Here is a 14086-nt window from a genome sequence, read left to right as displayed (position 1 = left end):
GGGCCATGGGGACACAGGGCAGGAACCAGGCACAGCGTTGGGGTGCAGCAAAAATACAGGCTATGGACTCAGGGAGCCCCCTGCACCTGGGCTTACCTATCAGACCTCTGCTCATACCTCAGTTTCTCCCCTAGAGCGTGGGTGCAGGGCCGAGTGCTGTGAGTGATCGATCACCCAGATGGCCTGTGCGAGGTGGACTATGCACGGGGGTACCGGCTCCGTGGCATAAGCCCACACAGACCTCGCCCGACTGGCCTCTGCCCTGAGCCTGCTCTCTGGAAGGTCTTGACGCGGCTGGAGGCTGCAGTGAGGGCAGCACCCAGGGGCCCCAGCCACAGGGTTAGCACATACACACCCCACAGCCGACCAAGCCCACCCTCTGCAGCTCTCTTCTGGTCTCTTTCCCGGAGTGAGGAAATTGCCACAAAAGAGGACGCTCTCAGCTTCCTAATGGACCCACACCTGGTCACTTGCCCCATGACCCTGAAGCCCCCGATTGCAGATGGGTGGGAGGAGGGGCTGTAAATAGCAGGGCGGTCTGGATGGGGGTGGACAGTCCAGGAGGCGGCCCGGGCTGGAGCAGCCAGTCCCCGGGAGCCACTGTGTGTGTTACGTGCCAGGGAGTCAGCTGCGGAGGTGGGTGTGAGGCGGCCCCAGGGCCAGGAGAGATGGGTGGGCAGCTCCTGCCCAGCTGGAGATCTCACGCAGGCTCCATGGAGCCCCATTATTCTGGGGTCCCAGGTGCTCACAGCCATCAGCTTGCTGGAGGCTTGCTGACCAGTGGTCAGCCTTGACCGGAAGCATTTTGCCGGGTATTAGCCAACAGACTGGCAGCGGGGAGGCAGCTGCCTGAGTCTCTACTCTGGGTATGGTGGGGGCCTGGGGAGGGACGGGAACCCCCCCTCCCCCCCGTGCTGCTACTGCCAAGGGCTGTGTGCTCCTGGGGGCGGGGGCCCGCATGTCAGGACATGGGGACTCCCAGGTCCTTGCCCTGGTTGTCGTCTTTCCAGGAGAGCCATCCCCAGATGTGGGCGGGGGTGTGTGTGTGTGTGGGGGGGAATGCAGGTCGTCCCCGAGGCTGGCGGGTCTGGCGCCATGATGCACCAGCAGGTCTGTGGGCCCTGGTGCCAGCCAGGTGGAGATAAGCAGACGCCTGGCAGCCGTGCCCGGTAGATGAAGGGCCCCGTGCTTAATTAAACCTGCCCGCCATGCCCCCGCCCCCCCCCCCCCCCAGACTGCCCGTGGCTCCAGCTCCGGATCAGATAGTGAGGTCCACAGCTGCAGGGCCAACACCTCACGGCTCTGGAACATTCTGCCAGGGCCTGCCCCTGCGCCATCTGCCTCTGTTTCTCTCAGAGACTGAGCCGGAGTGAGCAGGTGACGCAGAACGGCTGCAGCCTGGAGGTAGTTGAGGGGCTGGGGGAGAGCCAGCCACTGCCCGCCCTGCCCAGGTGACCAAGCCCGGGCCCTCGGAGAGCAGCTGTACTCCAGATGCCAGGGGGCACATCACGAGGTGCTTCTCAGCTTAAGATATATATATTTTTTAATATACTTTCAGCTTTTTAAAAATTTTTTTATTGGAAGCCTCGTGATTCACAGCACTGTGGGTGATGGGGTTTCAGGCAGACAGGTCCCACAGCCCGCTCTCCACTGTTACCTCTGTCTGCTTCTGGAACCCCACCCAGGCCTGTGTGCCCCTCTCCCCCGATCCCCCCAGCGTTTCCCCACCGTGGGAGGCTCCTGCATGCCAGTCCTCTCTTCTGCCTTCGGACGCCTGCTCTCCCCCTGCTCTCTTTCATATCCTGGTTACGAAGCATCCTTCTTTGTCTGTCCCTCTCCTTCCACTGACGTCACTCAGCCCGATGCTTCCCAGATCTGTCCCCGGAGCAGCGGATCGCGGGGTTCTTCTTTCCTTACAGCCGAGTAGTATTCCATTGTGTGCGCGTGTATCCCTCAGCTCCTTTTCTGGTCCAGCGCTGTGTTCTCGGGCACCTGGCGTTTGTTTGGCTGTTGTGAGCCGTGCTGCAGTACCGAATGCTGCTTGAAATGCACTTACCCGTTAGTTTTTACAAGTATCCATGTTATTTTTTCGAAGAGAGTGAACCAGTGGACGTTCCCAGTAACCGTGGATAAGGGTCCGTTCCCTGCCCGTCCCCGCTGTTTGTTCCTGTTCTGTCTGGTGGGGGTCACTTGTTTTCATTTGTTCTCCCCAACGACTCCTCCCTCAGAGCGTTGTTTTCACCTACCTGCTGACCCACTGTTCGTCTTCTTGGAGGAAGCATCTGTTCACCTCTTCTCCCCATTTTAGTCTTTGTTAAGTTGTAAAAGTGCTTTTTGTTTTGGATATTAACCCTTTGTAAGGTGAAAGGTGGGCAAAGTATTTTCTCCCCGTCTGTAAAGTGTCTTCTTATTCTGGTCTTTGTTTCCCTTTGTTCATTTCTGTTTTGGGGCCAACCTTTGCAGTGCTCAGGACTTCGCCTAACACTGTGCTCAGGGATCGCTCCTCGGTGGTACCGGGGTTCAGCTTGGGTCAGACGCTTGTGTCTCTTGTGGTGCCTCTGCCCTGGCCTGGCCCCTTCCTGTTGGTGGCAAATCCTACAGCAGTACCAGGGAGCGGGTCACAGCCCCTGGGTCTGCTGTGGAAACGCCCTGCCGAGTGAGCTGGGCCCCCCCGCCCCCCCGGGGTGGGCTCCGGAAATGAAGCCAGGTGGGAGGGTGGTGTCCCAGGCTCAGCCGTCCAGGGAGCAGCAAGGCCCACGCAGCCCCATGCGTGGACGAGGGCCCTCGCAGGCAGCCCGTCCTCACCCCACATCTGCCTGCAGCCTTCGCCGAGCTACAGACGGACATTCACGAGTTGACCAACGACCTGGACGGCGCAGGCATCCCGTTCCTCGACTACCGGACCTACGCCATGCGGGTGCTCTTCCCTGGGATTGAGGACCACCCGGTGCTCAAGGAGATGGAGGTGGGCACTCGGCTGGGGAGGGCCCGGGAGGGCGGGGGGCTGCCGGGGACTTCCCCAGGGATTATCCCAGGGCCTCCCCTCGATCTTGCCGTGCCCTGCTGGTCTAGGTGCCACCCACAGCCCCCGTGGCCTGACCCTGGCCGTGCATGCTGCCCAGGTTTGGGTTGCCGAAGTGGCCCCTGGAGGCCCTGGCCCAGGCCTGTGGGGATGAGGGACCCTCAGGGCCTCTTAGAACACTTGCAACAGGTCACAGTTGGGGTCTCAGCACGGCACCTCTTGCCGGGGTGGTGCCATCATTACGCATGTCAGGTGTTGGGGGTCCTGTTCCCCATATGACCGTCGGGGGGACTGTCCCTCTGAAGGAGCAAAACTGGAGGGGCCCTAGGCCCTGCAGGATGGCTGCCAGGGTTCCCAGGGACCTGCCATTCTGGGCTGGGCCTGGAGCCAGGGGTCGCTTGCCCTGGGCACAACCTGGGAACCTCCTGTCCTGCATAGGCCTTGGTGTGGGTGAGACAGCAGGGTACCAGAACCAGCCTGCGTTCCCCCCGGTACATTGGGCCAGCCTCTTTCCCTCTCTGGGTTTCCATGTCCTCCCTGTGAAGCAGGGAAGGGGTGATGGGTGGGCTGGTCTGCACTGGCCATCGAGGGGAGGTGGCAGGAGCCCCAAGGGCATGCTAGTGGACAGTGGGTCGGGTTTCCTCTGGAAGGGGCTGGGTACAGGGGAGGCCGAGGCCCACACTGGACACCTCCCACAGGCCACCCTGTGCCTGACCCCAGGGCTCAGGCAGCTGCCGGGCCACGTCTACCCTTGAGGGACATTGTCGGGGACGCGGAGCGGCTGCCCCCCCGCCGGCCAGCGGCCATCCTCCTGCCTCTCTCCCCCAGGGCCGGCGGCCCCTGCGGCGTTCTGAGCAGGCCCGTGTCCCCCGCCAGGTGCAGGCCAATGTGGAGAAGTCGCTGACGCTCTTCGGGCAGCTGCTGACCAAGAAGCACTTCTTGCTGACCTTCATCCGCACGCTGGAGGGGCAGCGCAGCTTCTCCATGCGCGACCGCGGCAACGTGGCCTCGCTCATCATGACGGCACTGCAGGGCGAGATGGAGTACGCCACGGGCGTGCTCAAGCAGCTGCTGTCCGACCTCATCGAAAAGAACCTGGAGAGCAAGAACCACCCCAAGCTGCTGTTGCGCCGGTGAGGGGGGCGGGCGGGGGTGGCGGTCACCTGGCCGTGGGGGGGGGGAGGCTGGCGGGCTGTCTGGCCGGCCAGGCCCCGCTGCAGTCCCTGCTCTAGGGGCCCCTCGACTTTGTCACCAGAAATGGGGAGCGGGGACCCTGGTGTATCTGCCTCATCCCTCCCTCAGCCCCCCGAGGGCCAGGGTCTGGGTTGTCATGCTCAGAACCAAGGGTGGGATCTCCGTGACCCCTAGCCCCAGCTCACAGGCTGCCCCAGCCGCCCACCGGTGAGGCCCAGCTGGGGGCATTGGCATGGGGTGGTCCTGGAGACGGTGTCGTGACCTTCTGCCCTCTGTTCTACCCAGGACCGAGTCGGTGGCCGAGAAGATGCTGACCAACTGGTTCACTTTCCTTCTGTACAAATTCCTCAAGGTAGGACGGGCGGGTGGGCAGGTGGGGCTGGGAAACGCGTCCCTCGAGAGTCTGCAGGTGCCGTGGGGTCTTCCCACTGCGGAACCCCAGGGGCCTGGCTCCTGCCTGTCTGCTCCCTGACCGCCCTGGCACTGAAGGGCCATCTGCCACCCGCCCAGCCCCTAGTGACTTTGGAAGAGCTGTCAGTGGCGGTGCCCTACTCTGCCCCTGTCTGCCCGGTGGGCACAGCACAGCCACCCAGCCCTGGACACTCCTTCCCCCTCCCCCGGATTGGGGTGGGGGCATCTTGCTGGCGTCTCTCTCTTGGCTTGAGCATCTGAGTGACCACTTTGGTTTCGCTTCAGATTCGCTTCCTTTATCCTTTACCTGTTTTGTGGGGAGAGAGCATAGGACTCCCCTTGTGTGGGTTGGGATCCCTATGGGCCGTCCCTCCTTTTGTGGCCCTGAGACGTGTTTGGCGGCTCTCTAGGCCGCTGTCCATCTGTCCATCCATCTATGCTTGGCACGAGGTAGGGCTGTCACTTGATTTTCCCCTCCGCCCACCAGAGACGCAGGCCCCAAAGTTATTTTTCAAACCTTGCGTTTCTTTCCTACTTGAAATGTGCATCACATCCCTGGGCAGTTTCTGCATATCGTCTTTTGTCTTTTCTCAGTTTTATTGGGGTGGTTGGCCTTGTGGGATTCAGGGGCCACCCTGGCCGTGCCGGGGTTGAAGCCCAGAGTCTCACCTGCTAGGTGTGGAGGCGTAGAGGTGTCTCTTGAACCCAGCACAGAACCATCCCACTGAAACACTAGGCCAGTGGGGGCTGGAGCCATAGGACAGTGGGGAGGGCGTTTGCCTTGCATGCGGCCGACCCAGGTTCTATCCCAGCATCCCATACGGTCCCCTGAGCATCACCTGGAGTGATTCCTGAGCGCAGGGGCAGAATTAACCCTGAGCATCACTGGGTCTGACAAAAGGAGAGAAAGAAAGAGAAGAAACACTCACTGTGCGTCTCACTGCCAGCCTCTCCTCCAAGCACATTTGCCGGAAGAGAAGCAGCAGTTCCTGGCCCTGCTTCCCCATCGCGCCCCCTTCTTTCCTCTTCCCGCTGTATCTGTGCTTTGGGGGTGTCCTCAGCCTTCCTTTCCCTCCCGCCTCGAGGCCCCCATCCCTGGTCCTGCTCAGTTCCTCTAGGCAGACCACTGGGAGCCTCCTTGGGGGGCTGCTGGCTGGTCGGAGGGCACCCAGCACACACCACCCCAGCTTTCCTGAGTGCCAGATGCTTCCGGGCAGAGGCCCTGGGCCCCACCCCCTGCCGTGGCCTCTGTGCCAGTCGCTTGCCCCACACCCCAACAGACCCTCCGAGACTCCCCTTTCTCCACTGTGAGTCTCACCTGCCAGCCTCTCTTCCAAGCGCATTTGCCGGAAGAGAAGCAGTGGTTCCTGGCCCTGCTTCCCCATCACGCCCCCTTCTTTCCTCTTCCCTCCGGCTGGCTTAGCGAGGCCCCAAGTACAAATGACATGTGATTCCCAGGAGGGTCAGAGGGCAGGTCCACAGGTGCCAGGGCCACTCTTCAGCCAGTGCTCTGGTCAGCGCCGGCGCCAGTGAGGGCCCTGGAGCTGCTGGGGGGGGGGGGGGCCGGGAAGGAGGCAGGCGGCCAGTGGGCTGCCCCGCTGAGGGTCCACAGTCCCCCTCCCATGGCTCGCAGGCAGGAGGGGCCTGGCCAGCCCCACATTCTTTGCCGCAGTCCTCTGTCCCAGCTGCTCTGATCAAGCCATAGCCCTCATGCTCTGGGGACATCCCGTGAGCAGCCGACCGTGACCTGGCCCCCCTACCCAGGGCACCTCCATGCCATGGGGACTGGGGACCGCGAGCCAGCGTCCAAGAGGGGTCAGAGAGTCATGAAGGCCAGAGGGCTGCAGGCATCGAGCCCCCTTGGGTGGGCCGGGGAAGACCCGGAAGGAGTCTGCCTGTCAGGACACCAGGGCCAAGGCCGGCTCACACGCCCGACCCTTGGTGCTCAGCTGCCCCCCTCGGCTCTGTCCCTGCCTCTGTGCCTTCCCTGGCTCCGTCTTTGTGGGTCCAGAAACTGGAGGGTGGCAGGGGCCAGGGAGGGCCCCGTGGGGCCGTACGGGGCCGCAGCCTGACGCCCGCCCCTGCAGGAGTGTGCCGGGGAGCCGCTCTTCATGCTGTACTGCGCCATCAAGCAGCAGATGGAGAAGGGCCCCATCGACGCCATCACGGGCGAGGCGCGCTACTCCCTCAGTGAGGACAAGCTCATCCGGCAGCAGATCGACTACAAGACACTGGTGAGCCGGCGTGCCCGCCTGCCCCCGGGCCCCCCAATGTACGGCTGGTACCCCGCCCCATCCCACACATGGCTGCCCTCCCTCCCTCCTTGCAGACCCTGAACTGCGTGAACCCTGAGAATGAGAACGCCCCCGAGGTGCCGGTGAAGGGGCTGAACTGTGACACAGTGACGCAAGTCAAGGAGAAGCTGCTGGACGCTGTGTACAAGGGTGTCCCCTACTCGCAGCGGCCCAAGGCCGGGGACATGGACCTGGGTGAGCGGGGTGCTCCCAAGGGACCCCGAAAGGCAGGGGTGCAGGGGTGCCTGGGGAGGAGAGAGCTCTGAGGGGCAGAGAGGGTGCAGGGAGGAGTATGGGGGCCTAGACCCAGCAGTTCAGGAGGTGGGGGTACCTGCCGAGCAGGGCAGGAGGGGACGCCGGTCTCCCCAAGAAGGGCTGGAGCAGACCAAGGCGGGCTGCAGGGGCAGCAGGAGCTGGCACTCACACCCTTCCCCATGAGTCTTCCCGGGTTTTCCCGGTTTCTGGGGTCATTGTCCACCCCCGACTCCTGCCACCCACTGCATGGAGAGTGGGCCCTTCTGGAAGTGGGGGCAGCCTTCTGGCAGGGACGGTCAGTGACCTCACACCCCTTCTCTACAGAGTGGCGCCAGGGCCGCATGGCCCGCATCATCCTGCAGGACGAGGATGTCACCACCAAGATAGACAACGACTGGAAGCGGCTGAACACGCTGGCGCATTATCAGGTCGGTGCCCACCTAGTTGCTGGGGACCTGCCCCTTTGCCCGTCCCTGCAGCTGGAGACACGCCCCTTTCCCCGCCCCTGCAGCCAGAGACACGCCCCTTTGCCTTTTGCCTGTCCTGTAGCCAGGGACATGCCCCTTTCCCCGCCCCTGCAGCCAGGGACACGCCCCTTTGCCTTTGGCCCTGTAGCCAGGGACACGCCCCTTTCCCCGCCCCTGTATCGGGGACACGCCCCTTTGCCCGCCTCTGCAGCCAGGGACACACCCCTTTGCCCACTCCTGCAGCTGAGGATCTGTCCCTTTTCCTACCCCTCACTCTCCAGATCTGCCCCTCCCTGCTGGGGACCCGCCTTCTGCTGCCAGGTGCCCCCCATATCCCCCTCCAGCCAGCGGACAGTGGGGTAGAAACCAGCCCTCCCAGTGGTGGTCGGAGTCGGTCCTGAGCTAGGCTAGCTGGGGCTCCACATACTCCAGCAGTTGCATCTTTCTCCTGACGCCTTCCCAGGTGACGGATGGCTCGTCGGTGGCACTGGTGCCCAAGCAGACGTCTGCCTACAACATCTCCAACTCCTCCACCTTCACTAAGTCCCTCAGCAGATATGGTGAGGACAGGGCAGGTCACAGCACAACCTGGCGCCCCTCTCCTGGCCGTGCGGGCACCTGGGTCAACCCATGCCATGTCCCCGGCGTCACTGTTCCTGAGGAGCCACGGGGGGTGGGCAGGCGGGTGAGGAAGCCGTGTTTGGGGGTTCATGGGAGACTGGCGTGGACGCAGTGTTTGGGGGCTGTAGGGAATGGGCTATTTGGGGGGTCATGGGAGACCAGCGTGGACACCGTGTTTGGGGGTCCGTGAGAGACCGGCGTGGATGCCATGTTTTGGGGGGTCATGGGAGACCAGTGTGGACGCTGTGTTTGGGGGCAGTGGGGGAGGTGTGCGGATGCTGTTTGGAGGACAGTAGGCGGGTGTGGACGCCTTGTTGGGGTCGGGGGCCACTGCTGATGGGCACTCTCGCCCCAGAGAGCATGCTGCGCACGGCCAGCAGCCCTGATAGCCTGCGCTCCCGCACGCCCATGATCACGCCCGACCTGGAGAGTGGCACCAAACTCTGGCACCTAGTGAAGAACCACGACCACCTGGACCAGCGGGAGGGCGACCGCGGCAGCAAGATGGTCTCAGAGATCTACCTGACACGACTGCTGGCCACAAAGGTGGGCCCAGGCGGCTGCGCTGGGGGTGGGGAGGGCGGCAGCTGGTGCCTGGGCCCCCCAAGGAGGTCGGGGTACCGTGTGGGGCCCTGGAGCTGTCTCGATGCCCACCCACAGGGCACACTGCAGAAGTTTGTGGACGACCTGTTTGAGACCATCTTCAGCACGGCGCACCGGGGCTCGGCCCTGCCGCTGGCCATCAAGTACATGTTTGACTTCCTGGACGAGCAGGCGGACCAGCACCAGATCCACGACGCAGACGTGCGGCACACCTGGAAAAGCAACTGGTACCCGTGGGGGTGGGCGGGGCGGGGCCCTGCTCACAGGTGGCCTAGTAGCCAGCCCCACTGAGGCTGCCTTCCTGACCCCCTCCCCCCCCCCAGCCAGCGAGGGTGCACCGTGCTCTGTTCTGGATAGTGGGGGCTAGGCGAGTGTGTGTGTATGCAGGGAGTGCAGTCTGTCCATGCATATGTGTGTGTGTGTGTGTGTGTGTGTGTGTGTGTGTGTGTGTGGTGGAAGTGCAGTCCATCCATGTGTGTGTGTGCGTGTGTGTGTATGTGTGTGCTGGAAGTACATTCATGCTTATGTGTATGTATGTGTGTGGGGAGTGCAGTCCTTCCGTGCGCTTGTGCGTGTGTGTGTGCATGTGCGTGTGTGTGCAGGGAATGCAGTCAGTCCATGCATGTATGAGTGTGTGTGTGTGTGCGCGTGTGTGTGTTCATGTCCCAGGCATGTATGTTGTGTCTCGGGGTGTGTGTTCACCTGAGTGTGTGTGTGTGTGTTCACCCTTGAATGTGTGTGTCCCAGGGTGTGTGTTCACCCACAAGCGTGTGTGCTGTGTCTTGGGCAGACGGGCTTGGCAGGCGTGTGGGCCCAGGTGTGTGATGAGTGTCAGACTTGTGACCACACCTGTGCCAGTCAGTGGGAGCCATATGGGTGGCCATGACAGGTGCTTTGGGACTCAGGCTTCTGCCCCCCAGGCCACAACCACTGGCCTGTCTCCCTGAGGGCAGCGTTGGGCCCGTTCCCAGAGCAGCTCTGTGCTCCTGCCCTGCCCGCCTTCCTCGCCACTTCCTGTCCAACACTCTGGCCTGTGTGCTTCTCACACTGGGCTGCAGGCCTGAGCCCCAGTCTCTCGGACCAAGAGGGACTCCCCATGGCCCAGGACAGTAGGGAGGAGGATTGTAATCCATGTGTGAAGTGACAGACAGTTCTAGATCTCTGCCGTTCAGCCAGGTGGCCCCCGTCCACGTGCAGGGCCGCTGAGCATTTCACACGTGGCTGAAGCCCTTAAGGACCTACATTTTCTGCTTCCCTGAGTTTCACTTGGTTTGAACAGCTCTCAGGCGGCGGGATCGCCAAGGGAGGCCTATGGGGCACAGCAACGTTGTTCCCCGTCATGGCCTTGCTGTCACGGCCTGGGTGGGCAGGAGCGGGAGAGGACTGTGGCCCTCCGTGGGGGTCCCGCTCATGTCTCACCTGTGTGTGCCCAGCCTCTGATTGTGTGACCGTAGGGAGGGTCTGCCCACCAGTCAGTGGCTGCAAGGAGAATGGTCTTTCCTCAGAATCCCCTCTGGGCCTCAGTTTCCTCTCCTTGCATGGCAGCGAGTGGCTGACCCATCCTTGCTGGTGCTCTCAGGAAGCAGTGCCGGGGCCCTGAGTGACCTGCCCCAGACTGACGCCCACTCCCCTCACCCCCCACCAGCCTGCCCCTACGCTTCTGGGTGAACGTGATCAAGAACCCCCAGTTCGTGTTTGACATCCACAAGAGCAGCATCACGGACGCCTGCCTGTCGGTGGTGGCACAGACCTTCATGGACTCTTGCTCCACGTCCGAGCACAAGCTGGGCAAAGACTCGCCCTCCAACAAGCTGCTCTACGCCAAGGACATCCCCAACTACAAGAGCTGGGTGGAGAGGTGGGCACCTCGGCGGCAGGCAGGTGGAGGGGCAGGCAGGCAGAGGGCCCAGCAGCCTGCTCATGGTCACTGTCCCCCGGCTCAGGTACTACGCCGACATCACCAAGATGCCTGCCATCAGCGACCAGGACATGAGCGCATACCTGGCCGAGCAGTCGCGGCTGCACCTGAGCCAGTTCAACAGCATGAGCGCCTTGCACGAGATCTACTCCTACATCACCAAGTACAAGGACGAGGTGAGCTCCCCACTCAGCTGTCAGCAAGCTGCCCTCCCCCGCCAGACCCCACCAGTTTAGCCCCGCCCACTGCAGCCTAGTCTCCCAGCCCTGCTCAGCCCCGCCCACTGAATTCCAGCCCCGCCCATTCCTGCTCAGCCACGCCCACTGAAGTCTAGCTCAGCCCAGCCCTGTTCAGCCCCACCCACTGCAGCCTATCCTAGACCCGCCCACAGCAGTCTAGCCCCGCCCAGCCCCCCTCCCTAACTGAAGGCCTGGAACCCTCAGTTCTACCCACTAAGAGGCCAGGGCATTTTAATTTTTATTTCTCTTTCGGTTTGGGGGCCACATCCGGCGGTGCTCAGGACTTACTCCTGGCTCTGGGCTCAAGGATCACCCCTGACTAGCTCCGGGGGCCACATCAAGTGCAGGGGATTGAACCCCAGCTGGCTGTGTGCAAGGCCTTTCCTGTTGTACTGTTGCTCCGGCCCCAGGGCACTTTCTGGGGCAGGGGAGTCCTGCTGGGTCAGTTTACCGAGGCTGACCGGCTGGTCAGGGAAAGTGCTTCCTGTCTGCCTGGGCGCAGGGGACCCTGCTCAGATCTTCAGCTTCTTTCTCTGCCGGCTTAGAGGGGAGACATTGGAGGTCCCCGTGCCCACCACATAGAGCGTGGGGCCCTGAGACATCCAAGGAGACCCGGCTGGCTCTCTGGTGCCTGGCCGGACAGCTGGGCTCGCGGGTGGGAGGCACCCGTGGGTTTCCTTCCTGAGAGCTGCCTGGACACTAAGGAGGGAGCCCGGGGCAAGGCACCATCACTAGGGTTGCAGGCCTCAGGGTCTGGGGCCCGTGGGCCTGAGGGGAGCCAGGCAGAGTGGGGGTGGCCTGAGTGAGAGCAAGGGGCCAGGCCCCGCGATCCCACTAATGTGAGGTCTCAAGGGATAGGGAGGACTGTGATTAGGTTGGAGGGAGAGGAGGTCCGGCTCAGGGGGCTGAGGGGGCTCTGGGCGCACTGAGCCTCTGAGGGGTGGCCTGGAGACCAGTCCTGAGCAGGGTCTTTTTTTTTGCTTTTTGGGTCACACCTGGCAATGCACGGGGGTTACTCCTGGCTCTTCACTCAGGAATTACTCCTGGCGGTGCTCGGGGGGACCATATGGGTTGCTGGAAATTGAACCCGGGTCAGCTGCATGCAAGGCAAATGCCCTACCCGCTGTGCTGTCTCTCCAGCCCACTGTCACAGTCACTGTCCTCCCATAGTTCATTGATTTGCTCAAGCGGGCCCAGTAACGTCTCCATTGTGACAGTTGTTACTGTGTTTGGCATATCGAATACGTCACGGGGAGCTTGCCAGGCTCTGCCATGCAAGCGAGATACTCTCGGTAGCTTGCCAGTCTCTCCGAGAGGGGTGGAGGAATCGAACTCAGGTCGGCCATGTTGGCTGCGTGCAAGGCAAATGCCCTACCTGCTGTGCTATCACTCCAGTCCACCTGAGTAGGGTCTTGGGCCAAGGTGGATGGGCCTGAGTTCTGGTGTCCCAAGTCAGCACTAAAGCATTAAAGTTGCAGGGACTCGGGGCTCTGAGGGCTGAGGGAGCTGTTGGGGCCCCGGTGTGGGGCAGGAAAGCCCAGACTGGCTGTGCATCACCTCCAAAATGGCCCTCCCTGTCTTGCAGATCCTGACAGCCCTGGAGAAGGACGAGCAGGCGCGGCGTCAACGGCTCCGCAGCAAGTTGGAGCAGGTGGTGGACACCATGGCCCTGAGCAGCTGAGCCGACGGCGTGTCTGCCCCGCAGAGACCAGTGAGGGCCCAGGGTGGCCTCTGTCGCCTGGAGCTGGGAGGGCTCCCGGGGCCGCTGTGCCCTGGGGCTGCCCCCTGCCGCCCCGCGAGGTGCCCTGTTCTCTCAGGTGCCGCTGACCGGCCGCCGACGTGTCCTCCCTGCCCGGAGCTGCTCACAGCGGGCGAGGGGAGCCCGGGTGTGCCGGGGCCTTTGAGGGAGAATGGGGTGACCACGGAGGGACTCTGCCGGAAGGCTGGAGCCTCAGGGAGGGAGGGTAGCTGGGCCGTGGCCGCGAGGCCAGGAGGACCAGGACAAAGGGCTGGGAGGGGGCCTGCAGGTGCCAGCTTCCTTGCAGAGGCCGGGGGCCGAGGGGGCCCAGCCGGCCGCCGAGGGGCTGCCCCGGACGCAGCCCAGGGGAGCCGAGGGCAGTTGGCCTGTGCCGTGGGCCGTTTGGGGCTCCCGACCCGGCAGGACCACCGTCCCCCGATTCACCGCGTGCTCTCGCGGCCGGGGCCGGAGCGCCAAGGTGCCCGCGCCCCGAGAGACGCCCCAGCTCCCTCCTGTGGAGGGGCTGCACGACCACCACCCACTGCCCCGCGGGACTTCCGCGAGGACTCCCGCCCCCTCACTCTGTCTCCTCAGGGCTGTGCCTCTGGGAGCCGCTTGGGCCAGGGGCTCCGCCACGAGCGCACCTCCCTGTTATTTATTCCCCGCTCCCCAGTCCGTCCTGGGCAGCCCTGCTGAGCCCCAAGTGCTGGGAGCAGACCCCCGGGCCATGCTCACCCCACCCCCACCACACCCCGCCCCGCTCCCTCACCCCCTTTCAGTGGCTTCTAGTCGGCCTCAGCCGCGCTGATCCAAGAGTGGTGGGATATCTGGGGACTGGATTTTTTTTAGGGGGAACCATGAATCCTGCTGTTCTGTGCACATGGGCAGCCGGGGCTGGGCCCCCCCCAACCCCCTAACCTGGACCACACCTGCCAGCCTGGCTGGAAGGCACAGCCGGGCACCAGGGACCAGGAGTGGGGTGCTGTCCTCACCCCCGGGAGCAAGAGAGAACACATTTTTAACAAACAAAAAACCCTGTACATATATATGCATATATATACATATATATATATGTGACTGCAGCCTCCGTGTCCAGCCCCAGTGGGGTCCTGTATAGTTAACTGGAGGAGAAGACATTGGAAAAACAAAGTTAGAATCAGAAAACTTAGGCAGTGGGAAAGCAATACCAAATGGTCGTGGAGAAAGTGGCCAGCTTCCCGCGGGGGTGCCCCCCCCTTGTTTTTCTTTGCCGTGGAGAGGCGAGATCTCCTGGGCCGGCCCCCCGCTGCGGCCCGGGACCCCTGCATGACCGTGCTAGCGTCTA

General features: G+C 62.9%; 1 protein-coding gene across 2 annotated transcripts in view; it reads left to right on the top strand.

Moving 5' to 3' along the window:
* PLXNA1 (plexin A1) overlaps nt 1-12980 on the top strand; it is a 38802-nt gene extending 25822 nt beyond the window's left edge. Inside the window, exons 21-32 of one of the 2 annotated variants that reach the window (XM_056129329.1) lie at nt 2823-2965; nt 3899-4155; nt 4502-4568; nt 6715-6861; nt 6957-7116; nt 7501-7604; nt 8107-8203; nt 8620-8810; nt 8925-9094; nt 10513-10725; nt 10811-10961; nt 12610-12980. In XM_056129329.1, coding sequence (XP_055985304.1) covers nt 2823-2965; nt 3899-4155; nt 4502-4568; nt 6715-6861; nt 6957-7116; nt 7501-7604; nt 8107-8203; nt 8620-8810; nt 8925-9094; nt 10513-10725; nt 10811-10961; nt 12610-12705 — 1796 coding nt within the window. In that variant the 3' untranslated portion in view covers nt 12706-12980. Of the gene's footprint in view, nt 1-2822; nt 2966-3850; nt 4156-4501; nt 4569-6714; nt 6862-6956; nt 7117-7500; nt 7605-8106; nt 8204-8619; nt 8811-8924; nt 9095-10512; nt 10726-10810; nt 10962-12609 lie in introns of both variants that reach the window. The other variant, XM_056129330.1, reaches the window with a different exon arrangement.
* Nucleotides 12981-14086: the final 1106 nt, after the last annotated feature.

This window comes from Sorex fumeus, unplaced genomic scaffold (assembly GCF_029834395.1).
Source record: "Sorex fumeus unplaced genomic scaffold, SorFum_2.1 ptg000072l, whole genome shotgun sequence".
In the NCBI taxonomy this organism is placed as follows: domain Eukaryota; kingdom Metazoa; phylum Chordata; class Mammalia; order Eulipotyphla; family Soricidae; genus Sorex; species Sorex fumeus.
The sequence above is the reverse complement of the archived record's forward strand: the minus strand, read 5'-3'. Positions and strand labels throughout refer to the sequence as shown.